Source organism: Martes martes (genome assembly GCF_963455335.1).
Source record: "Martes martes genome assembly, chromosome: 1".
NCBI lineage: Eukaryota > Metazoa > Chordata > Mammalia > Carnivora > Mustelidae > Martes > Martes martes.
Genome location: NC_137888.1, coordinates 75,945,141 through 75,971,950, shown reverse-complemented (window position 1 = coordinate 75,971,950; position 26,810 = coordinate 75,945,141). Strand labels below are relative to the sequence as shown.

General features: G+C 39.1%; 2 protein-coding genes across 3 annotated transcripts in view; one reads left to right on the top strand and one right to left on the bottom strand.

The window, feature by feature from the left end:
- MED12L (mediator complex subunit 12L) overlaps nt 1-26,810 on the bottom strand; it is a gene marked incomplete at its 3' end in the record, with an annotated part of 315,066 nt that overhangs the window by 170,484 nt on the left and 117,772 nt on the right. The window lies entirely within an intron of this gene.
- On the top strand, nt 1,545-26,488 carry P2RY14 (purinergic receptor P2Y14). The gene is made up of 2 exons (XM_080823933.1): nt 1,545-1,687; nt 24,121-26,488. The coding sequence occupies exon 2, from the start codon at nt 24,131-24,133 to the stop codon at nt 25,151-25,153; it is 1,023 nt and encodes a 340-aa protein (XP_080680059.1). The 5' UTR covers nt 1,545-1,687; nt 24,121-24,130; the 3' UTR covers nt 25,154-26,488.

The following is a 26,810-nucleotide window of genomic DNA, read 5'->3' as shown; positions in this document are numbered from 1 at the left end:
AAACTTACTAAAGAGTTATGCCATCATTTTAGCACATTTTAAAAAATAAGCACATGAAATCTAGAATTTCAAAGATATTTTTCTGTAGGATGAAAACTAAACATTTAGTTTTTAAGATGACTCCATGAAATTTTTAAAGCAGTTCAAATTTGGGATAACCCAGGAAAAAGGAGAAAGAAGATATTCCAGAGAGAGGAAAAGGCATAAGCTCAAGCCAGAAGGCAAGAAGTGCAGGGAGTTCAAACCAATGGACAGGCTGCAGGCAGGCGGTGGTAGATGAGGACCATCAAATCACAAAGCACTACGTCTGTCAGATTCAACAGGATGAACTTCCCTCGTATAGTGACAGGGACCCACGTAAAGGACATGGCTATGCTTGTATTTTGGAGGGATCCCTCTCAGGAATAAGTGAAGGGTAGACACTGGGGAGTCGACTAGGGTGGGGAATACAGGTTCAGTGGGAATCATAAATAAGAAATATTTAGGTGTTTAAAGAAATCATCACGCTTTGCTGAGACACTGGGTATGAGCAGAGGAAATCACGAAGGATAATTTGACAGTTTACAGCTTGGGTGACTAATAGTAGTACCTAATATAAGGGCTTAAGTCAAGGGATGGCTTTGAGGGGTTTTGTTTCGTGTGATAATGATAATAAGCATGACTGATAATGAGCGGGCTACCTCAAGAGAAAGGGAAAGAAAGTAGTAAAGTGAGTAAAGTTGATGATACAGGTCCAAACCAGTTGAGTTTAAAGTAGAGTTTAGGAGACTCAGGCCCCCTTCCCCCTGAGAGTGGCATTACGATTACATAAATCCAGAACACTGTGTAAGAACAATGAGTCCCAGCAACAGTTTGTTAAATGAGGAAGGAATCCAAAAATGTGGCTCAAACAGGGTGTTCAGAAACCAAATTGAAGAGGAGGGTTAACCCAAAGAAAAATTACAGTCACAGTTCAAGGTTGGGAATGTGTCAACATTAACAGCTTGAGTAGATCAGGCACCATCAGTACACCCCTAGAACCAGGTCAGTGTGTTACAGAGACAGCTAGGTCTTTCAATCAAGACTGATCGAGACTCCTAGGTGATCAGCCTACCTGCATAGCCTTCCCCCTTCTTCCCCTGCTACTGAAAGTGGCAATTTGTTTTGGTCTCATTTGTTCTCAAGTATTTCTCCATTTTCCAACAAGTTTCAAGGAGTTAGTCAAAGCCATGTGAAGTACAATTTGAAAATACTTCCCAATAAACACAGAAGCTATTCTTACAACAGCTTCACAGGAAGAGGTCACGGCTAGGCATGGGAAAGATCTAGCCTCCTGCTGGCCGGAGCTCTCATTTGCTCCGTTGCCCTCCCAGCTTCACACCAGTCACTGTTTGGTCGGGCCTTGATAATCTGTAACCTTAAGCATAAATCATAACCGACTTATACAAGCACATAGTAGAGCTGGGCTCCGAAGAGCACTGGACATCTGGAGTATTTGATATCCAAGCCTCTGGCAAGATGTCAACATTTCATAGAGTACTTTAAGTGTTTTGGTCTGAGAGCTAATGCAGCATTTCCCACTGGTCAACACGCACAGCCCAAGCAGAGAGCAAAGTCTATTTCCCTCATCAGATGTTACACTCAGCTGCTGATCCAATCTTGCCAACAGAGAGGAAGAGAGGCTGGAAAAACTGGTAAGTAAAAAAAGGTCCACCCGATGCAGAATATATTTAAAGAGTATTTGTGATTCCAAGGTGAAATGGCTGTTTGTACTCGTGTTGTACTAAATTCTTTTTTTTAATGGATTAAATGATAAGAGACAGATTTACAGATGAGACTTGATTTCCAAATTCAAAAACTAAACTAAGTCCAATTAACTGTTCCCCATCAATGTTCCTTTTAACTGCCTGGAGCAGGATTTTCTTCCACGGGCTCATACATTAAGCTTTAAGAAATCACTACTTTTTAAAAAATTCATAAACTTATTGCTTGTATACAACATAAGACAGTGCTGTGTGTGTGTGTGGAAAGTGGGTTAAAATCAGCTTGGGATACGGTAAGAAGCACCGATAGAGCTGGGCTATGATGTAATCCTCAGAGCTGAGGGAGGCCAATAAAGAAAGGAAAAGCTGAAGACAGACAGACAAAATAGGTTTGGTTTAAGAGCACAAATGGCCCAACTCCGCAAAGCCTGAAACCAAAGGCAAAATACTTCATTCAAAGAAGCATTTAAAGTCTTCTCTGAAACCTAAACGCCTGAGCTACTTGTGTGGAACGAATGGTGAGTCACAACTGATTTTTAAAGGAAAGACACAGAAATTAAATAAGCCTCATGGTTGCTATTTTAGGGTTTTATTTTTAACGTCTTAGGCTTGGCTTTTCGTATCTTTGATTCTTCTGATTTCTTTCTCTGAGACTTCACCAACATTTAAATATCAAGTATTCAGTGGTTTTTTGTGGGGGGGAGGTTTGGGGTTTGTTTTGTTTTGTTTTGTTTTGTTTTAATTTTAATTTGTGGGTGGCAAGGACAAAGAACAACTTGTGGAACTTATTTTTGTTTTTTTCTAAAAATTGTATAGTAAATTTCATAAAGTCTAGACTAATAGATAATTTTAAATTTCATTTGTGCTTAGGATCCACTCTAGTATGTTTCCTAGCAAAACAGTTATTTAAGAGCCCTATTGGGGAAATGGTAAGAACATTGTGACTGGTAGAAGGCAGAGAGATAGGATCATTTATCAACCATGAGAGCCTCCCAGCTCTGCTGGGAAAAATGTTTTAGAAGTCACAAAATTTAATATTTTTTAAAAAGCTATGAGTCGTCTTAACCAATGATTTTCTAAATGTAGAAAATGTAATCTTTTAAGTCTTTTCTTAATTCATTTTTATACCTACCAAATTTTTTGAAGATTTTATTTATTTGACACAGAAGAGAGAGCACAAACAGGGGGAGGAAGAAGCAGACTCCCTGCTGAGCAATGAGTCCAATGTGGGATTTGATCCCAGGACCTGAGCTGAAGACAGATGTTTAACTGACTGAGCCACCCAGGCACCCCACTTACCAACTTTCTTGCCAGTTTTCCCCCACTTAAAGATAGCATTCGTGGGAGAAAATCTATATACATCTATAGTTCTCTTTCCATTCTAGAGGACTTTCTGTATCAGTTCCACCCATTATAGGGGAAGACTGCTTCACCTTTAGCGCTTCTTCAACACAAAACATTTCACGACTGGTAGGGATTATAGTTGGTTAAGCATTGCCTTTGGCTCAGGTCATGATCCCAAAGTCCCAGATCAAGCCCCACACTGGGCTACTTATTCAGTGGGGAGTCTGCTTCTCTCTCTGCCCTTTACACCACTTGTGCACTCTCTCTCACTTGCTTGCTCTTTCTTCTGCTCTTTCCCAAATAAATAAAATCTTATTTAAAGAGAAAAAAAAAAAAACTTGGAATTTAAAAAAGAAAAAGGAAAGAAAAACAAAACCAAAATGTAGACTTACTTACTTCTTGCCATATGCCTTACTATACAGATTTTGTTAACCATTCATGTGTAATTTCACTAATAACTATTAAGTGTATTAGTATACTAATCATATGAAATTTCCACATTTGTAGGTTAAAAAAAAACAGCCAAATATTAGCAATTTTATATGACTCACTCTAATAGGAAAGGAAGAGAAACAGAGTCTCAAAAGGCAGCCCCAAAAGTCAAGGGGTGAGGAAAAAACTATTAATGGTATTTTACATAATTGTAATATGACAGCAAGATCCAGGACTTCTAATTAACAATTCCAAGTAACAAATTTCCATAGATACAGCCCTCTGTTTTTAAAGCATTTGCACAGATATTATCAAAACTGGACATTTCCTGCAGCCAAATTACAATGGGAAATGCCTTCTGTTTTTGGCTCTGTTTTACCAGTTAGGAAGCTAGGGTCCAGGGAGGTTCGTTGACTCGAACACAGTAACACAGCTAATAAAGGTCAACAGCGGGACTTCAAGAAAAAGCCATCTGGCTTCAAATCCGGTACCCTCTCACCTATCCCATCTCTCTCTGATCTAAAGAGATGAATGTGCCCAATAAAAACTGTAATTTATACATAAACATAAGTTTGGAGATGCAAAAGTGTACAGGACTGCTCTGCCTCTTAACTTGTTTGCACAACAGTGACAGTAATTACATTGCAAGAAACAGGCAATATTACAGGCACTCAGATTTTTACAAAGGCAATTTTATATGGTAGAAAAAGCAGACCTTGGCAGATAAACAGCCGAATTTGAATCTACTGTGACCCTGAGCTACATTTGTTTCTTAGCTCTTTTGCCTCTATGATCTTCCTCCATTCCCTAACCCATAAAACATCATGATAAAGGTATCACCACAAAGAGCTGCTAAGATACTAATGGGGGCACGTTAGTATCTGACACGTAGCAGCTATTCAATAAAAATAGAATTCTCTCCCCCATCCTTGCTAATAACTTATTAGGTCTGAGATAGTATTAGCAAGATTAAAAACCTCACAGGAAACTTTTTGAGTTAGCATCTGCTACTCAGAGGGCCAAACAAGAAATTACAAAATAAGGGAGCATGACTAGTTCTCCCAATTCACCTTCCAGCATTTCAACAGAAAACTGGGGACTGTGCCAGCACACAGGTGGCAAGCATCTGTCAACATATGCCCACTAAGTAGCAACCACCGTAAGTGACCCACACTGAAAATAAGCAGGCCGACCAGGGAGCCTGACAGCCAGAGACCTGGCTATTGCGAACCCAGGACCCTGAGCCCTACAGGTGGTAGTCCTACACAGAGAGAGGTGGGGGAAAGACATGAAGGTTATCATTTGCTTAATTCTCATGCCTTGTGGGTGGATGAATAACCAAATAGCCAACCTTACCAAAAAACTCAAGAAAAAAGTGAAATGAAAGATATCTGATCTGCAGGAGTTACAAAGATAGACTGGAAAGTTTTACTTATTTTTAGAATTTAATTACTCTTCATAAATGTCTGGTGTCTTTTTTTGGTATTTATAGACAGTCCACATACTGTCTAGTATATGTATAAAGACTGACATCAAAACAAGCAAATTAATCCCCAGAAATCCTTATTAGAAAATATAGTAAAATATATTTTAGCCATGAATTCTCAAACTTTTGGTCTCAAGATCCCTTTCCCAACACTCAGTAGTCTGAAGAGTTTTCATTTGTGTAAGTTAAATCTAAACATATTTCCTATATTAAATATTAAAATTGTTAAATTTGTATTTATAATTCAGTTTTGAAATAGTTCCAAATGTTAACATGAATAACATTTTGTGAAAAATAAATTATCAAAAAGTTTTAATTAGAAAGGTGACATTCTACATTTTTACATCTCTCTAACATCTAGACTAAGATTCTCATATTCATTTCTGCATTTAATTAGTTTCAAATGGTAGTTTTAATTAAAGCATATTAAAGAAAACTTAGTCTCACAGATATGTAATAGAAAAAGGAAGAAGTATGTAATAGCCTTCTGGATTTTTTTCTTTGGCACCACATGAAAACTCAAAAAGTGGTGGTTTCTTAAATGTTGTTTGCAATGTAGAATCTAAATCCTCATCAATGAATATTCCTCTTATGTTAAAATCCTTTAGTCTAACCTAGTCTCTGAATAAGCCTTTGATCTGCGCTAGATTTTATAACATGATACAATCATCAGTCACTTGGAGATGTACACTCATGCAGAATTCATGCAGAATATACTCTTCATTATATAAAATCAAAAAATAGTATTAATATTGGCACTGATATCTGTCTAAGTACTGGAAAGGGCTGCTATTTGTTTTCCTTGGTGAAGGCTCACTTCATCTGTTTTTTGAGAAAATGTCTGCCAAATACCTCAGTCTGAATTACTATAGTTTGTTATCATTCTTTCAAGTAAAAACAGTGTTCCAGGAAAAAGCATCTAATTCAGCTCATGGCTCAGTCACTCCAGTGTTGTTGCTCTAGACAACCATCATATCTAGCAAAAGCTTTAGGAACGATTCCTATTCTGTAATGCAAAATATTTATGACACATATTTAAAGGGTAAGATTTAACCAAGTACAATACACATTCCTTCATTGAGGACACTTAGCCTTTTCTTTTCCTGGTTAGTGGGAATGCAGAGCAGTAATGCAGTGACTACAGGACAGATGTGTACATGGCCTTGACCGGTACTAAAGTCCCATCAGGTTTGTTTTACATACCACAGCGTTTGCACCTTTCATACAAATGTCAGTGTAACAAGTTAGAAAAGGCAAATAACATGTTACTATTCTTTGAAAGATGTGTTGATTTTCAATGCCCGACTGAAAGGGTGTCAAGGACCCCCATGGACATAATAAACCATATTGTGAGAACTATTAGTTTAGACTTTGAGATAGAAAAATTTTCTTTTGATACAAAAAACACTAGCTCAAAAAAAAAAAGTAATTTGACTACATTAAAATCAGTAATTTTGTTTATCAAAATAAATCTTTAAAAGTGAAAAGACAAGTTACAATCTGGGAAAGGCGATTCACCATATATACACCCAAACAAAGCAGATATCAAAAATATTTGAAGAATTTTTACAAATCAATGATAGCATAAACAACCCAACAGAAAAATGAGAAAGATGAGTTGAAATTTCATGGAAATAACTGATTATTATATGATGAGATGCCCATATCATCAGTTATCATGGAAACGCAAATCAATACCACAATATAATGTCACAAACAAAACTGTAAAAATCTGAGAATATGAAATGTTGAAGATTTGTGACCACAGGATCATTATACATTGTTGATAGGAGTATAAATTGGTACAACCACTTTAGAACATAGTTTGAACACTGTTTCCATTATTTTAACATTCATATACCCTACGAATCAACAATTTAACTTCTAGATTTATCCCCACACGAAAATCTTTCACATGTTCATCAAGAGACAATATGGATATACATCTCAACATAGTTTACATGGGCAAAAACTCAGAAACACCCCAAACACAGGAAATTGAGTGTATGAACTGAAATGGTCAAACAATGGAAGGTTATAGTCATCAAGACAAAAGAATAATAGTAATACTCAATAACATGGATGATATGTGGTATGATACAGTTAAGTCACTAAAAGATCACATGTGGCCTTTTAAAACACACACACACACACCACAGATTCACACACACTTTTAGGAAAATATATAGATGTTACAGAACACTACAAAACAAGACAGCAGGAGAATGAAGAAAATAGGATTCAGGACACATGATGGCCAGAGACGGCCTGTGGGAAGGAGGGCAAAGCATTCAGCTACACGTAGCTTATTACCATCTTGCCTTTTGTTTTGGTTATTTAGTTTAAGGAAAACTATTAACATGATTAAAAATAACAGAATTAAACTTTTTAAAGTCAAACTCACACCAACTTTACATAAGAGTATTTTATAAATTAAATATTATGGTTGATCCAATTGTATGCACCAAAGATTTTAAAAGATATCTATATATTTTACCCTACAGCACAAAAATTATAAAACTCTAGAGGTTCTAGACAGACTCATCATGTAACAGTTAAGTAAATCAACTCCTGAGTTTGACCAAAATTGTACAGACAGATTCACTCATAAGTTCACTAAGTATCTATTAAACTTCTACGGTAATGCCAGACACTAATTTAGCAGTGAGCAAGAGAATTAAGTTTTGGTCTCATGAAGAGAATGAAGTCCTTTAAGGGGGTGATAGAGACCATGAATTGAAAAATAACTATTATTTTAAATAAGTAAGAGAGCTATGAAGAAAATAAAAGCTGGTGAGGGGCTGGCGGGTGCTGAGTACAGGGTTGGCTGCATCAGATGTCATGGACAGAACAGGCCTCTCTGAGGAGGTGATGTTTTAACACAGACCAACATGAGGCAGACACACTAAAATGCTAAGGACAGACAACCACAGCCCGAGGCCGGGGCTCCGAGCACCTTTGCCCCAGTGAGTTTTAGATCCTCATGCAACTGGGTCTCAACATCACTGCAGGGACAGTGTGAAAGCAAATTCACCTGGGCACTCCCGCTAGTCCTAACACAGTGCTTGACAGAACTCAGGGGGTAATGTTTGCAGACCCTTGCCAAGGGCCCCTACCAGTGTACAAAGGATCAGAAGCCTTTTGGGATTTACTGGGACAAGGGAAAAAATATGTACCTGGCTCAGAGCGTTGCTGGGCACTGGGTGACAGACAAGGAAAAGCTCAAGGGGATAGCTAGGCAGTCAAGCTTTTGCTTATTTTCAATTTTTGTTCAACTGGGCCAAAATATCTAGGTAGCACAATAATCTAAATTCAAATGCACATCGGTTTACTTGCCAAAGGCACCAAACATCCGCTGTTTTGCCTTCCCTGTACCCTCCACCCCACACACACAAACACACCTGCACTTTTTCCACAGGCTAATCATGTCAGTGACATTCAAGAGATGGAAGAAAGCTTGCCAGAACTCCCACTGCCACAGGCTGGACAGACTTATGTTAGAGGTACAAGTCACACAGCTGGGGAGAGGCCTCTGTTCTCCACCAGGAGAGCAGCAGTGGACCCTGGCTGAGACACCTGGGAGCAGGATCAGCTAGAATGCAAGGTACACTAACGCTGTATCTGCCAGGCGTCTCCCAGCTGCCTCCTAAAGGGGAGGCCTGAAACCAAGGCAAGACCAGACAGGGTAAATGCTCCAGTCAGAGAGGGCTTGGAGGAGCTGGGTTCTCAGCACTGGTGCTCTGGTTTCTACCTCAGGAACTTGCTCGATCCACTAAGTTCCCTTCACCTGCTTTCTTCCTGTGCGGTATAATGACGTTTTGGGTCATTCATCAGAAATTTATACAGTTCCTCCTATGAACCATTTGCCAGGTCAGGTGAAAATACAAAGCTCTCTCTCCATGCATAACACACAAGCCAAGGAAAACAAGTCTTTCCGACAGGAAACAATACTCCCCAGCCGTTACGGCTTTAGAACAACACTGACCTGGATTCAAATGGCAGTTCTACAACATACTAGTTGCAATACTGTGGACAATTTATTCAAACTCTCTAGACTTCAGTTTCCTGAACTATAAAGTAGAATTGCTTTTTATCTTATCAGAACTATAAGAGGATTTATTTAAAAGTGCGTGGCTGAAGTTTGTTCATTTTCACTGGTGCATAAAATTTCACTAATTTTTTTCTTCCTCTGCCCATTCTCCTGTCAATAATCCTTCAAGCTAATGCCCATGTTTTTGCTATTATCACTGTTTCTATGAACTTCCTTGTTCATGTTCCTTGGTATGCTTCTCTAGTTTTCTAGGGCACATACCTAGGAATTAAAAAATGCTTATCTACAGGGTGAGTAAATATTCCTCTTTTCCAACTACTTTCAATTCATTTTCTAAAGTGCTAAACTTTAGAAACATAATGCTGAGCTGGGGATTTGTAAAAAGTCCCGGAAGACTACATACAGCATGAACAACTTTACAAGAGAATCTCTGACTACATGGATTAAAATCATCTGTTTTTAAAGGGCAGAAATGAAGAACATAAAACTCAAGACGGGGTTCGCTCCTGGCAGAGGAGATGCAGGAGGTCTGGTGGGGTTCTGGCTCTCGGCTCGGTGCTGTGTTCTTTTTGACTGTGTTTTCCCTTATGTTACATTAACTCTTTTCAATGTATGGAATAGTCCTTGAAAAAGAAATAGTACTCTTAAAAGTAATTAGCATTCCCTATGTCCCGTACAAGGTAAAGTTCCCGATAAATGGCAGTTATCGCTATAAAATGTGAGGAGACTGAAAGGGATGACAACACAGGAACAGCTCAACGCAAGCTGTGACTCACTCAGTTGAGGGAAAAGCTCTTCCCTCTGGAGGTGAGACCACCTGGCTCCTCAGCATCCAGGGCTGTGAGGGACCCAGAAGTGCGGAAAATGGAGGTGCACCGTGCGAAGGGGAAGGAGATGAGGCATCTCAGGTTCCAGAAGCACCAGGCACTGAGCTCTAAGGGGGCAGGACGGATCCACAAGGCCAACAGGCTGTCTGCTAATAAGCACCCAAGGAATAGATGATCGATAAAAGCAAAGTTTGCTTTCTTGATGATGATTTTAAACAGTGTTCTAAACAAAGATCATTTTGGCTGGAAAGAGGAAGGGAAATGGCAGAGAACAGAATAAGATAAACCAATTTAAGAGTAGGCAGAGAAGCTCCCCAAGGTGACTGAGAAGAACAAGTAAGCAGGGTAACAGAGAAGTCTAAGAGACTGTTAAGTACCTGCTATATGTCAGGCACTGAGCTCAGGACTCTTCTCTCTAAACACACACACATACAATACATGCATATGTGCTCATACATATACATGTGTATGCTCATATACTGTAATATGTATCAGCCCAAAAAATACAATACACAAGCACACATACTTTCTTTTCTTCTACTGATCTGTTTTGAAAATGTGGTACAGGCAATTATGGCCCATCTCTCCTAAATACTTCACTATGCATCCCTGAAGAATAAGAATATTCCCCAGGAGGATTTTGGGTTGGCTCAGTTGGTTAAGCATCTGCCTTTGGCTCAGGTCATGATCCCCAGGTCCTGGAATCGAGTCCCACCTCAGGCTCCTTGCTCTGGGGGGAGCCTGCTTCTCCCTCTACCTGCCACTCCCCCTACTCTTGCTTGCGCTCGCTCTCTCTCTCTCTCTCTCTCTGGCAAATAAATAAATAACACCTTAAAAAAAAAAAAAAGAATATTCCTCAACTTAACCATACTATAAACATAGCTAGAAAGATTAATTCAATAATACTGTGTGACATAGAGCCTGTATTCAGATTTACACAACTGTCCCCAAATAATTCCTATAGCTCTATCCTCTACTCCTCCAAGTCACCAGTCACATTCACAAATTATGTTACTTCTCTTTGGCCTCTTTTGATTTAGAATCACTTCCTCCCACCCCATCACATTCATTCACTTTTCATGACACTGATTTTTTTTTTTTGAGTCTTTACAGAATGACCCACATTCTGAATCTGCCCAATTATTCATCCATAATTAGCTTTTTGACAAGGCATGTTGTGTACATCTAATTGGATAATATCTGGAGGCACAAAATGTCAAGTTTTCCATTTGGGGTAAGTCTGATCATTCTGTGACTGCCAGATATCCCTGCTGAAAAGGTACCATTTGTTCTTTCGTATTCTAAATGACTGGAGAGTGATACTTGCAGACTGGACTATCCTGTTCTCCTACAACCTTTCACCGACTAGCTTTTCCCACCCCCTGAAGACTGCTGCCTCATCAGTTATTACACTGAGGTTGCAAAATGGTGACCTGCTAATTCTGTCACTCATTCTACCTTTTTTAGCTGTTATTCTGTAAAGAAGAACTTCCCCCAGTCTGCATCCTCCCTTTTTTAATCCCTATTCTTGTTTTTGGTTTGTTCTTTGTTTTTTGTTTTTGTTTTGCTTTGCTTTATTCTAGAGGGAGAGAAACAGAAGGGGAGGGAGTGGGCAGCCAGAGGGAGAGGGAGAGAGATATTCAAGCAGACTCCTTGTTGAGAGCAGAGCCTGAAGTGGGGCTCAATCTCACGACCCTAAGATCACGACCTGAGCTGAAAACCAAGAGTTGGACACTTAAGCAACTATGCCACCCAGGTGCCCCAATCCCTATTCTTAATACTACTTCCTTATTCTTAGTATCACTATCAACTCCGGAATTTGGCTTATTTTTCAAAGCACTTTAAACTCGTATTGTCATTCTTGTTGATATCCAAAATGTCAAACTTAGAAGTGCCACTGAGGCAGGTCCCATGTCCCTTTTCTACATTTCCCCACTGGGTTGAGTGTTTCCTTGTTTTTTTGCCCACATGGTTTATCTCAACTAACCTTGTACTTTCCCTCTGCCTTAATAAAATCAGTCACTTCTCCAAGAAGCCCTGGTTCCTTTTAGTGGGCAGTAATACTTAGAAACAAGATGAGCGCACTGATACTAGCAATCAGTATTTCTCCATCTAAGAGGGTTTTTACCTTTGCTATTTAATGATGGAAAAGGTTTGAACAAATTTATAGCTATGGGGCTGTCGTGACTTTCAGTCCTATGCGTTTTTACCCTGTCTTATTAAGGACTTGTACAGGTTTCTACCTTGCAGGGAAATCGCTTCTAGGCAGAGAGACATACTGAAAATATAAGAGGAAAGCAATAATGTATAAATAGTAGAACGAAGTCAAGAGTAGGCAGCAGAAAAGAAAAAAAAAAAGGCATGGAGTAAAACCAAACCAGTCCAGGTCCAAGCAAGTCATAAGCAAAAACTACAATGGGGTACTCGTTACCTGGTTATTATCAGATTTCTCACATACAGACATTACAGCTGAGGCAACACTGAAATGCCATTGAATAGCTCCCATGAAGCATGGCAAGAGAGAAGATGATTTTCTTATAACGTTCTTGACTGACTCATATCAAACTCCATTGTAAAAGTGAAATAATCCTAAATGGAATGGTCTAAAAAGGACACACACACTCAACATTGGATCCCAACCTGTGGGCCTAGGGCTCACAAAAAAGAAAGGTCCATTTCACATACACGCAGCACCATCTCTAAGCTGCAAAAAACTGCACCTTTCACATTTAAGTTCCACTAATTTTGAAATGAATATAGTTGCTTCATTATCACATGTTATGTGTAATAGAATATGAATTCATTCACAGATGTGGCTAATTCAAGTGAGTGACTGTCACAAATATTTTATAAAAACCAAAAGTTACCCATTCTTCCCACATGGAGGAAGTACATCGAATGCTAGGGTTTTAAGAGTTATGAATGAAAATCCGTTTTTTTACAGCATTCTCACTCCTACCTAAAGTCCTAGGTATTTATAATCTTTTGCTTGGGCTATGTAAGGCTCAGTCTTGAACAAACATACAGGTGGCTGATGTTTAGCTAAGTAGTTAAAAGTGTGGGTTTCCCAGAAATGAAAACCTATTCCCAACCCCACAGCAAAGAGATATGCATTAGTGCCCTTAGCTCCAAGATTGGAAGATCTGAGTAGTGCATGTCTAACTGAGAAATGCAAACATCATCTCAGTGAGGCAAATGGGAGGTCAGAGATTCATTTCCTTTCGTGGCCCAAGGGAATAGAACCACATATTAAAAAACAATGCTGCAGAACAAACTGGAAAAAAATCAGGAATCCAACTAGCTCAATCTAATTTCAGATACAGAGGAATTAGTTCCCCAAATTGTGAAGACCAGAGTATCATAGCTTTATGTCACCTTCATCAAAGACTCAGGTTTGTGTGGATTACTGAAGAAGACCGGGCAACACTTTGGGCTTCGCACTTCGTACTCCCTATCGCTGAGTGTCACTTTTGGGGACTAGAACAGAAGGACCATAGGCAGCACTGCCTTTGCCCTTCTCCACCAACACAAGCACTTTGGGGCCAGATAGCCGAGGAGGCTCAGAGCACTCAGCCAAGGGTCTACCATGCCTCTTGTAGCCTTCATTTCAGTGCAGAACATCAACCTAAAATAAACTTGGGGAAGTAAGGGAAAGTGTGTGGGGGGAAGCCTGACCCAAGGGAAGTCCTGGGCAGACTGAAAGTCCCAGAGACATTTGATTATTCCATCATTAGCTGAGTCACTGCCTGAACCCACACTGTTCCCTCTGAGCCACACACTGCCAGGCACCAGGTCTTGGATTCTTACAGGGAGGAGAACCCTATAAAGCAGCAACTACTACCCACCCCCCCCCAGCATTTTAGAGAGGTAAAAACTGAAACACAGAGGCACTTAGTAACCCAGAGCTATCAAGTAATTGAGCCATCTTTCTAACAAGGTCCACTGCAACCAATACGCATGCTTTTACCCACTATATTGCACTGACTCTTATACCTAGAGAGCAGTAAAGAAAGCCCACTTCACATTCTGAGACCTAAGGATTTGAATTACTTACTACTGACGAGTTACTCAATATGCAGTCAAGATTTATCAACAGTAAAAGAGCTGACTAAATTCTCTTCGTATATCAAAATGATATCAAATACACCCACCATTAAGAGACTATTACATTGGTTCATCAACTTAGGAACACTTAGAAATGGGTGGAAACATTTCTTTGTTGTCATAAATCATGAGGTGCTACTGGCACCTAGTGGATAGAGGCCAGGGATGCAGCTAAAAATCTTAAAAAGCACAACACAGCTCACCCACAATTTAAAAAAAAAAAAAGTCAGCAGTGCCAAGGTTGAAAAACCTGAGGCCATGACAAAGAGTGTGGATGCAAAATCCTCACTGATCCAACAGGACACAGGTCCCACTACAGAGGCTAGTGACAGGTGACCATTCTCGTGGCCCCAAAAGTTTGGTGCCTGTGCTACACCTTCCCCTCCTCTATCAGCTCCCATAATCCGCTAAGACATGAAGACAGAGCTTTGAGATCCTAGATGGGCCAGTCTTGCACTTTGCTACCAGTTCTAAGTATTTTAAGGGCAATGGTTAGAATTAATAGTAAAAACTAGACTTGGGCATTAACAGTTTATTATCCATACTAACCCACTGTCCATTATCATACATAATTGAAGTGGCTCTATTCGTACCAGAAACACACAGATTTATGATTCCCATGAGTTTTAGTCTGTGAACAGGGAAGCTCAGGAAGAAGGCCTGGTGGTTAAGACAGAGCTGAGCTTCTGTATTGACGGAAGATGTTCACAGGTACTTGCAATTCAGTCTAAGAAGAGCATGCAGACATTTCTAATGTGAGAAATAATTAGCACAGCTCCTTATTTAAAGTATATAACCACAGCATTCATTCAATTATAAGTTAAACTGAAACATGTTTATCAGACTCTAACTGAAGGTGAAGTCAACAGGCCATAGTGGCCAGGAGTTAGGAGGTTCAAGTGAGATCTAATTGAGGCCTCATGACTATAGCCAACCAACAGGAACAAGCAAAGCCCTCCTTGGGCCAGGGACCCCTGGGAGTCCTTGGTGGTACCCAAACCAGCAGACCTGGGTTTCCCCCAGCAGCAGCAGTCTCCACCACTTACTAATTAGTGTATTGTTTTAATCACCATAATGAATGGTCCAATTCTATTCCTCTTCCAGCACATCAATGAACAAGACAGAAAGTTGAGTCAAAATCAAAAGTCACAAACACATTCATTTCACACATTTTTCAGAAACTGAGAAAGAAAATGGAGCTTTCTCCAAGCTGTGATACCTGGAGGCTAAATGGAAAAACTGAAGGTAGCCACACCTTGCAGACCTTCAAAACCTAGATGAAAAACACTTGCAAACTCACACACACACACATGCACTTGCCCTTAAAGGGGGGGGGGGGGGGGACTGGCTAAGTGACTCCTAAAGAAAAGATTCCAGAAACCCACAACTAACAACATACTCAATGAAGAGAAACTGAAACCCCTTCCTCTAAGATCAGGAACAAGATAAGGATGTCTGCTCTCACCACTTTTACTCAACATAGTATTGGAAGTGTTAGAGCAATCAGACAAGAAACAAAAGACATCCAAATGGATAAGGAAGAAGTAAAACTGTCACCAGTGGCAGATGACATGATGTTACAGAAAACCCTAAAGACTCCACCAAAAAACTTAGAATAAATGAATTCAGTAAAGCTTCAGAGTACAAAATATACAGAAATCTGTTGTATTTCTATACACTAATAACAAAGTAGCAGAAAGAGAAATTAAGAAAACAGTTCCATTTATAATTGCACCAAAAAGAATAAATTACCTAGGAATAAACTTAACCAAGTAAGTCAAAGACCTGTACTCTGAAAACTATAAAATACTAATGAAAGAAATCAAAGATGACAAAAATGGAAGGATATATTATGCTCAAAGAATGGAAAATTAATGTTAAATGTCCATATTACCTAAAACAATCTATAATTCAATATAATTCTTATCAAAATACAAACAGCATTTTTCAAAGAAGTGAAACAAATAATGCTAAAATTTGTATGGAACTTCAAATTACTCTGTAGAGCCAAAGCAATCTTGAGACAGATGAACAAAGATGGAGGTAGCACAATCCCAAATTTCAAGATATAACACAAAGCTAGAATAATCAAAATGGTATGGTCCTAGCACAAAAAGACACGTAGATCAATGGAACAGAATAGAGAGCCCAGAAAAAAAAAAAAAAAAACCCACACTTTTATGGTCAGTTAATCCATGACAAAGGAGGCAAGATTATACAGTGGGGAAAAGACAAGCTCTTCAATAAATGGTGCTGGGAAAACTGGACAGCCACACACAGAAAAATGAAAACTAGGCCACTTTCTTATACCATACACAAAAATAAACTCAAAATAAACGCCTAACTGTGAAACTGAAACTAATACAGTCCTAAAAGAAAACAAAGGCCATAATTTCTTGGACATTTGTCCAAATGTTGTCTTAGCAAACATTTTTCTAGATATATCTCCTTAGTCAAGGGAAACTAAAGCAACAATAAATTACTGGTACTACACCAAAATAAAAGGCTTTTGTGCAGCAAAAGAAACCATAAGCGGGCCTGGGCAGCTCAGCTGGTTAAGCGTGTGCCTTAGGCTCAGGTCATGATCTCAAAGTCCCTGGATCGAGCCCTGCATCAGGCTCCCTGCTCAGCAGGGAGTATGCTTCTCCCTCTACCCTTCATCTCACTCCTGTTCTCTCTCTCTCTCTCACTCTCTCTCAAATAAATAAATAAAATCTCTTTAAAAAAAAAAAAAAAAGAGGAAGAACCCATCAGAAAAGTGAAAAAGCAACCTACTGAATGGGAAAAGATATTTGCAAATGAGATCTCTGAAAAGGGGTTAGTATCCAGTATTATATAAAACTTACACAATTCAACACCAAAACAAGATAATGTGATTTAAAAATGGGCAGAGGATTGAATAGACATTTTTCCCAAGATATCCAGATGGCTAACAGACATATGAAAAAATGCTCAACATCACTGATCAGGAAGGAAATACAAATCAAAAATACAAGGAGATGACTGTCAGAATGGCCACTTTAAGAATCTGGAGCCCAGCAGAAAATAGGTTTCTGAGAAGCAAGGGGAAGGAGTAGTAAGTTACAGAGGAAAAAACAGTAGCTTTACAAAATAAACTAGCATGCTTACAATGAATTCTCCACCCCTCCCCAAACACACCTAAGACCTAAAAGCAGAGGACATTGCTTACACCAAGGAGTCACAACGTTGGGGAGAGAAGCAGGACCAAGAGTCAAGGTGGAAGACCTTCTAAGATATCCAACTGACCAGAGAATAAGAAAGGCCAGAAACCTCTTGACAGACTTAGAATACTACTGAATAGAAAATACTTTTTAAATACAAAATACCTTATGAAATACTCAATAACATAAAAATTATAAAATATGACTATAAGACTGAGTAAGCAGATATATAATAATCCCCTTCCTATTCAATTCATTCTAACATCTTTGGAGACCATCTAGGATATGACATATTGGTACCACAAAGGGGAAAGAAAGAAAAAAGGCAGGGGAGAGAAATCTGCAATAATAAGAAAATAGCTTTAATAAGATTAGAAATGTACACAATATAATTACACAATTACACACATCTTTTTGTTGTTGTTGTTTGTTTGTTTGTTTTCTTGAGAGAGAGAGAGAGAGAGAAAGCATGCATTCAAGCAAAGGGGGTGGGGGGAGGACAGAGGGAGAGAGAGAAAGATAATCTTAAGGAGCCAGAGCCCAATGCAGGGCTCGATCCTAGGACACGGAAATCATAACTGGAGAAGAAATCAAGAATCGGACGCTTAACCAATTAAGCCACCCAGGCGCCCCTGATAACACACATCTAAACTATGTCTATTGACATAAGAATCATCTAGAAAACAAATATTTATGTCCTAAAAAAAATCTCTGGCACCTTGGTTTTTCAAATTTTTGACACTGAGATGGTAAGGAGGGATGAGGAAATATCAGATTGTTACTTTGTAAGAACTAAACAAAGGACAGAAAGATGATGCTCACCACAGGCGAGTAAGTGGGTATTGATAAGAGTAATGTGAAAGCAATCCATTCTCCACATACATTTGTTTCTACTTATAAGATATTTTAAATACATGAAAATAAAAGTACACCGAATCGATGCTGGTAACACCAATGCACCCAACTGCTTGGTGTTAACTGATAATAACATTGATGCGTGGTTGTTTCAGAATTTAAGACATGAAATACCAGAGACACAGCTAAAGCCCAACCACCCTAAGCCATCCCTTGCTCCTCCTTCCCTCCCCAGGAGTGAGCCTGGTGCTGAGTTACAACAAGGACATGCTCAGTAATGTTGTGAATCACATACATTATAACTCCACAGAGCTTAATCTCATTGTTTTGTTTCTAAAGAGAACTTCTGACCTTTTATAGGAATATTCTAGGTAAATATAAGGTGTTCTTTACCACTTGTTCTCAAGCAGACTTCTATATTGTAATGAAATCTGTAATGGATAAACTCTGAAAGATGTTTGATTTCTAGGTTATCTAAAAACAGGTTATTTCCAATCTAGAGTCCCAATTATAGCAAGGAAAGCCAAATTTTTAACCCTCCTCACCAAATATTTATTAAATGTTTATGTTCAGGGCCTGAAAAAAGAATTTACTACTCAAAGAGGGATCACCAGGCTAGCAGCATCAGCATCACACCCAACTCCTGGCCTCCAGAAACTGAGTCTTTCCATTAGCATGATCTCCAGACCATATGCCTGCACTTTAAAGTCCAGAATGGTTTAAAGAACTCAGAAAGGTGACAACATAGACCAAGACTGAACCAAATCAACCAACATTCTGCCAAACTTATCTTCTTCCTATCAGACAATATGGCTTTCAGGAGTTCTGTCTGCAAAGTCCACACATCAGTCTCATTAGACTGGTGGCTCTCGACTACGGCAGACCAGGCCTTCTAGAAGACACTTGGCAATGTCTAGAAACATTTTTGTCATAACCCGGGGGGACAGGTGCTACTGGCATCTAGTAGATAGAAACCAGGGATGCTGCTAAACGTCCTACAATGCAAAGGCAGTCCTCCACAACAAATAATTACCTGGCCCAAAATATCAACAGTGCAAAGGTTTTAAAAAAAACAACTAAAACTAAAACTGAAACTCTTCTTTGATTTCCTGACGAAAATAGTCAGTCAACTGCAGTAATTTAATGAGCTGATTTGAGCATCCACATCCCATGGGGTAAAAAATAAACCAGTAACTATGAACAACTTCACATCCAACACTCTGTAAAGTGTAAGGTTCCCTCAAGACTTTATACCAGGGGCGCCTGGATGGCTCAGTCTGTTAAGCATCTGCCTTCGGCTCAGGTCGTGATCCCAGAGTCCTGCAATAGAGCCCCACATCAGGCTCCATGCTCAGGAGGGAGCCTGCTTTTCCCTCTCCCGCTGCCCCTCCCCGCAGCTCGTACTCTCACTTGCTCAAATAATACCAAATCCAAATACCAAATACCATACCAAATCAATAATCATCAACATTGACAACCAAGACCAATACAGTAAAACAAAGGTAAATGTTGTAATATTTCATAATTATACAACCTAAATTCTAAAAATACATTGCTACCATATATCCTTGTGTAATAAAAACATTCTGGCATTCTCTTAAATTTTCATTTTTCTCCTACTACACAGGATCATTAGTGAAGAAACACTATGGCCACTTCAAGATGACAAGCCCACACTGGACTAAATTGTTTCACTGAAACAAAACCTTCTATCAAAAAAAGAAAAAAATTAAGGTAACTGAAAAGACTGTCTATATTATCAAGAGCTTTATTAATTTTATGAAATTTCTTCTCCCGAGAAAGTAGAATTATGACACTAAGAATGGTGGAAGAAAATGGTCCATACGTAAGAAAGAGAGAGGTCAGTGTGTATAGTTACACAAAAGATGAGTAATGAGCCTCAGGCTGATGAAGCATGTTTTTATTAAGGTAAATGTTTCTGGAGTGACCAATGCTTTGTACGGCCTGTATTGACTAAATTCTGCCTACTACAGAGAGCACCCAGAGGTTATATGTAATTCTCTACACTTTGAAATACTTAAAGTGCCACAATCCTCAGACCTTATATCATGCTAAGGAACAAGGGCACTCACTTTAAATTAGAATAAATCTGTGGCATTAAGCCACAGTTCTAGCTGTGCAGAAAGATTGAGAGAAAGCAACTCATGGGCTCCTTTGAGACTTTAATAGCTATCTTTTGGTCTCATAAATCCCATTCCGCACGTTCTTTAATTATGTTACCAAAGACCCAAGTGACAGAAGAAACTAAAATATTTCATTCCATTTCATTGTCCTTTACCTGGATTTGTGGGACAAGGAAGTCCCCCACCTAGGGGAAGCTAAAGACATACTCCTAAGTGTTCCTTTTTAAAAAGTTCTGCCACATACAGAAATCTTTCTTCAATGCAGTCTCAAGAATTTAGGAAGCATTGTTTACTTTCCTGAAGCTTTCACTACAGAAATTCGAGTTGAACTCCTAAGTAACTACATGGGCAGGACTGGCTGGACCTCCACAAACTGCCTCACCAGATCCTTTCCCGCTTTGTTTTTCTTCCTTTGCCTGTCTCTCATCTTTAACAGGATGGGACAAGCTGCATAGAAAGAGTGAACCAACCAAGAGCCAGGAACAGAAAAGGAAGGGTAGTTGGATCACATGAAGACAGTCTTTGTTTTCCTTCTGATTCACTTGGTTCTTATTTTTATATCAGTGTATAAAACCAGCATCAGTATGTGACTATATCCTCCACTTATGAAATGATTCGAAGTTTCAGTTAAGACCCTTCATAAGCACATTGAGTCATCTCTACATTAAAGATAAGGAGAGACTAGGCAGATGTTACAAGGTCCAAGTGACATAAACAGGTCTCTGTCATGATCTTGTCCAACTTTCCATCCAACACATATTCCCACCTTTTGGTCTCAATATATAATTGTCCTCACTTCCTGTAGATGCCTCAAGATAGCTTTGTTTTCATACATCTCTCAATTTATCACTGTATAAAAGGCTGCCACGCTCTGAGACACTAAGACCAAGTACAGTAAAACATGAATTAGAGGACACAATGCCCTACCACAAACACCAATGCTCAAGAAAAGAAATATTTAACAGTTTAAAAATTACTACCAGAATTGTCTTGGGCTTACTTTCAGCTCATTCCTCATGTGGAGTGTCCCTTTGTCTCTGCTGTGCCTAACCAAATAACAACACAAGCAACAGTGATACCCTGCTCTTTTCCCCAATCAGCATGTATCAAACCTTTCTATCCTAAAATAGCGACTCTTACCCATGATTGCTTCAAAACAGCAAGAAGGAGTTTGAGGGGAAAAGCCCAACCAAGCCTTTAGTATTCACTCCATTTCAGAAGGCTCTTCTGCTCTAGAAGTTCACCTGGATCAGTCATGCCCCTCCATCAACCTCAAAGAGAGGAGGGGAGCTAGGAGGCAATAATGTACATCACAACTTTCAGGATTCTGAGAACACAGTCCTGGACCCATGACATCAGGCCATCAGGAGAGAAGACCAATTATTTAGTGGATATACTCTTTGCCATAGTAGACATTTAAAAACAGAAAATGTAGCCCTTTGCTTACTATCTAAAATTTGGAACAGGTTACAGAAAACCTACAGAGAAGCAAATGACTACAAACTATTATGATCACAGCCAAGTGTGCAAGAAGTAAGATTCCCTTCCAAAGGAAGTGCAAGGAATGGCAAAATCAAATGGCTAGAAATATTTCCACTTTTGCTGTATGGTATGCATGAAGAAGAGTACACAGAACTAATGTATTCTTGTGTAAGAAATAGCACACCAAGTTCGCACATATGATTGTTTTATTTGGAATGTGATTGAATTTCATACCCACATTTCCAAACTGAACTTTCTCACACGTCCCTCATTTTACTAACATAGTCACTCACTCACTGTGTATAAAACACTGTGCTTGGCACCAGGAATACAAAGATAAACAAGATACATTCTCTGATCTCAAAGGAACCATTATCCTCTACAATCATTCTTTCCCATGATCCCTGGCTACCTATAAATTTCTTAAGAGCAAGGATTCATGTCTAGAATTCCCAGATTGCCTGTCCTTTTGTTACACAAATATTTTAACTATCTAATATCCCAAATATAATGCTAGAAATACAATGGTTAAAAATGACATGATCTCTCTATGAAAGGGCTTACCACAGAAGGAAAAAAAATAAATGGAAGGGGAAATGAGCTTTGAGACAAAGAGAAAGGCACAGAAAGAGGAGCACACTTACAAAGGACCTCACACCCAACCAACTACGAGTTAGGAGAGTCAGGTTTTCTAAAGGAAATGAGATCCAACCTCAAGAATGAAGAGAAGTTAATGAGCCAAGAAGGTAGCAAAAAGGGTTTCCAATGAACGAAAGTTTGTGTAGAGGTCCAAGGTGAGAGAAATCACGAAACCTACAAAGAGGTAGATGGGTTCAGGAACTCATTGCTGACGATGCAAGAAGCAGGGATCAGACCAAGAAGGGACATTGGCAGGTTGGCATTCAAGAGTTAGGACTTTATCCTGAGGCCAAAGGATGACACTGGAGGGTTTTAAGCAAGATGTGGATGTTTCATAAAAGATGGACGCTGAACATTCGCTTTGATGAATCAAATAATCTTTCAAAGAAGTTCTAATCTTTCTTGGGCTCTAAAACAGTATGTCTGACACCAGAGAAGAATATACAGGATTCCCTAACAAAAGAAGGTTTTGGGTTAATACTTAGGACAGTGTTGGCCAATAAAAATATGATGCAAACTACATATGCAATTTTAAATTTTCTAGTAGCCATATTCTTAAAAAACAGTAAAATTATACGAATAAAATCTTTTAAAAAATAGTAAAAAAACTGAGATATTTTACTTTTCTGGGAGCGGGGTACTAAGTCTGTGAAGTTCAGTGGGCATTTTACACTTGCATCACATCTCAATCTGGACGGGCCACATTATGTGCTCTATAACCACAAATGGCTAGTGGCTACCATGTTAGAGCAAATCGAGAATATTTCACAATTTTCTGGAATTTTTAAGGTACACTTATCATCTATATTCATTTTCTACTTTATAAGAATAACACAAATCAGTGTTTCAATGGAAAAAATAACAGAAAAATTCCGTTTTGGGAGATAATCATAATCCCATACTCACAATACCAGCTACATTTGGATGTATATATTTTTTTAAAAGATTTTATTTATTTATTTGACAGATAGAGATCACAAGTAGAGAGGCAGGCAGAGAGAGGCAGGGAGGCAGGCTCCCCACTGAGCAGAGAGCCTGATGCGGGGCTTGGTCCCAGGACCCTGGGATCATGATCCGAGCTGAAGGCAGAGGCTGTAACCCACTGACCCACCAGGCGCCCCTGGATGTATATGTTTATAGGACACTATCCTATGTCCAAAATGTATGTAAGATAGGTTTTTAAAAAGTTAAGGTCTGTCAATAGCCCTTAAACTTAATATATTAAACAGACTTCTGGATAAAATGTTTTTTTAGTTTTGTTACTTTTTGAGACTATATTTAAATGAGTTCTTCTGGGGCACCTGGGTAGCTCAGTCAGTTAAACATCTGCCTATCTGCCTTCAGCTCAGATCATGACCTCAGGGTCCTGGGACGGAGTCCTGCATCGGGCTCCCTCCCTCTTCCTCTGCACCTCCCCCTCCTGCTTGTGCTCTCTATCTCTCGCTCTAATAAATAAATAAAATATATAAAAAATAATAAGTAAATAAATAAATGAGTACTTTCTAGAACTTGGGAGTCTTAAAAGGAACTGTTACCATTTTAGGAAAACGATACCATTACCTACAGCTCTCAGACTGTCCTGCTTCTCCCATTTCTCTTTCCTGTCATCTGTCTACTCTATTCTTCTTTTTTCAAAAGAAACGAAGAGACGAAGGGAGGGAGGGAGGCAGAGAGGAGTAGGAGTCTAACTAATATGGAGCAAATACTTAATTTCAAGAACGTGACAAGTATATCCACTTGTCTTTGTTCGATTATTCAACAAATTATTTATTAGACGCCGTAAGTGCCCTTTGAGTGACTGCCTGACGTTGCTTCCCAGGCCTCACCTCCAGAAGTTACACAATGATCAATTCCACCACGACACAGCCTCCAGAGGAGTCCTGCTCCCGGAATATCCTCATCACTCAGCAGATCATTCCTGTTCTATACTTTGTGGTCTTCGTCGCGGGGACCCTGCTCAATGGTGTATCTGGATGGATATTCTTCTACGTGGCCAGCTCCAAGAGTTTCATCGTCTATCTCAAGAACATTGTCGTTGCCGACTTTCTGATGAGCCTGACCTTCCCCTTCAAGATCCTTGCTGATTCAGGACTCGGGCCGTGGCAGATCAATGTGTTTGTGTGCAGGGTGTCTGCTGTGCTCTTCTATGTCAACATGTATGTCAGCATCGTGTTCTTCGGGCTCATCAGCTTTGACAGATACTATAAAATTGTAAAGCCTCTTTTGACTTCTTTCATCCATTCAGTAAATTACAGCAAACTCCTGTCAGTGGTGGTCTGGATGCTCATGCTCCTTCTGGCTGTCCCCAACATTATCCTGACCAACCAGAATGCTACTAGCGGGAAGGTGACGCATATAAAATGTGTGAAACTTAAAAATGAACTGGGACTTAAGTGGCACAAAGCATCAAACTACATCTTTGTGGGCATCTTCTGGATTGTGTTCTTTCTGTTGATCATTTTCTATACTGCCATCACGAGGAGAATCTTCAAGTCCCACCTTAAGTCCAGAAGGAATTCCATTTCAGTCAAGAAGAAATCAAGCCGCAATATATTCAGCATCATGTTCGTGTTTTTTGTCTGTTTTGTACCTTACCACATTGCCAGAATCCCCTACACACAGAGCCAGACAGAAGCTCATTACAGCTGCCAGTCAAAAGAAATTTTGCTCTATGTAAAAGAATTCACTTTGCTACTGTCGGCTGCAAACGTATGCCTAGATCCTATTATTTATTTCTTTCTATGCCAGCCATTTAGAGAAATATTATGTAAGAAACTGCACATCCCACTAAAAGCTCAGCATGACTCAGAAACTTCCAGAACCAAAAGAGGAAATACAACGCATGAAAGCACAGACACTCTGTGAATTCCCACCTCTTTTCAAATAAAATCCATGTACACATATTGCAATCTTCAGTTACATAAGACTAAATAAGAAACATGTCCATGCTGTGGGGCACCTGGGAGGCTCAGTGGGTTAAAGCCTCTGCCTTTGGCTCAGGTCATGATCACAGGATCCTGCGATCAAGCCCCACATCAGGCTCCCTGCTCAGCAGGAAGCCTGCTTCCCTTCCTCTCTCTCAGCCTGCCTCTCTGCCTACTTGTGATCTCTGTCTAAATAAATAAAATCTAATAAAAAAAAAAAACCAATGTCCATGCTAATAAGTATCATCTCTAGGCATTATAATCCAATTTTGTATAATAATAAAAAGAAAATACACGTTTCCCTGCTTTTTTATAACATCAGAGAAAAAAGTAATACATGCGTCACTCCACTTTATTCCATCAAAACAGAAGATTTAAATCACTAGCCTGGGTCAGTTAATGTAGAAATTAGAATAGCATAAAGAAAATAGGAAGCTATCAAGACAATTCACTGGGGCATCTTCCTTCTCTAAATACAAGGATTAAGTTATGTGATTCTTTTCAACAGGGTCACTGAAGATCAACTTAAAAGCAAGCACAGTTTGATAAAGAACTAGGGACCTGTTTGTAGTGGAAAAAGTCAAGTGTTTTCTGATTTGAAGACAAGCAGACCAAGAAAATCACTTACGAAATCCCCTACTGATTTATCTCATGGCATTTCAAAGGAAAATTGATATAAATTCTCTTCTTTGCAGGGAGAAAAAAGTAATTTTTCTGGTAGCATTCGGAGAATAAAATAAGATACACTTTAAATATGTTTTATCTGAAGACTTATTAAGCAACTACATGAGCCTGGAACTCTAGTGTTAAAATACTTCTAGATGGACTCTATTGAAGGAAGCTGGATATTAGTAAGTGTTGCCAGCAACTTCCCTCGTTCAATGGTATAGGGAAAAAATACGTTGACTGGGACAAAGGCACACACATACATACATAGTGTGTACATACATATATCTAGAGGCGGGAGAAGCAGTTTTCTTAAAAAGCAACTGGACCTGAAAAAAAGAAAATCTAAGATTTATAATTACGAGTGAAAAATTACACATAAAATGAAAATTTATATGTCACATTGTTTTTGAAAAAGCATTTGAATTTAAAGTGTGCAGATATGGGATATGGTTACTAGCTTGTAAGTTATCAAAGCTAACTTATTTTTCTGCTATTAACTGGCTAAAAGATATCCAGACCATCTTCCAAATGTTCTTCACAAACATTTTTTAAGTCAAGTGTATATACTTTTTTCCCCTTGCTGTAATATATACTAATAAAGTGAGTATTTTCAATAGCGTTTGGTTTTTCTTTATTAAAAATCAAGATAGACGGGGCACCTGGGTGTCTCAGTCGGTTAGGTCTCTGCCTTTGACTCAGGTCATGATCCCAGGGTCCTGGGATCAAGTCCCACATCTAGTTCCCTACTCAGTGGGGAGTCTGCTTCTCCCTCTCCACCTGCCCCTCCTCCTACTTGTGCTTTCTCTCTCTCAAACACATAAATAAAATCTTTAAAAAAAAAAAAAACTTTAAAAAATTACAGTAGGAAAAAATAATGCCAATTTTCTTCATAGTCATGACATGGGTGGTTTCTTTAATACCCTAATTAT

Excerpts from the sequence above, each read along its gene's own strand:
- P2RY14 (XM_080823933.1), top strand. The coding sequence starts at position 24,131 with ATGATCAATTCCACCACGACACAGCCTCCAGAGGAGTCCTGCTCCCGG.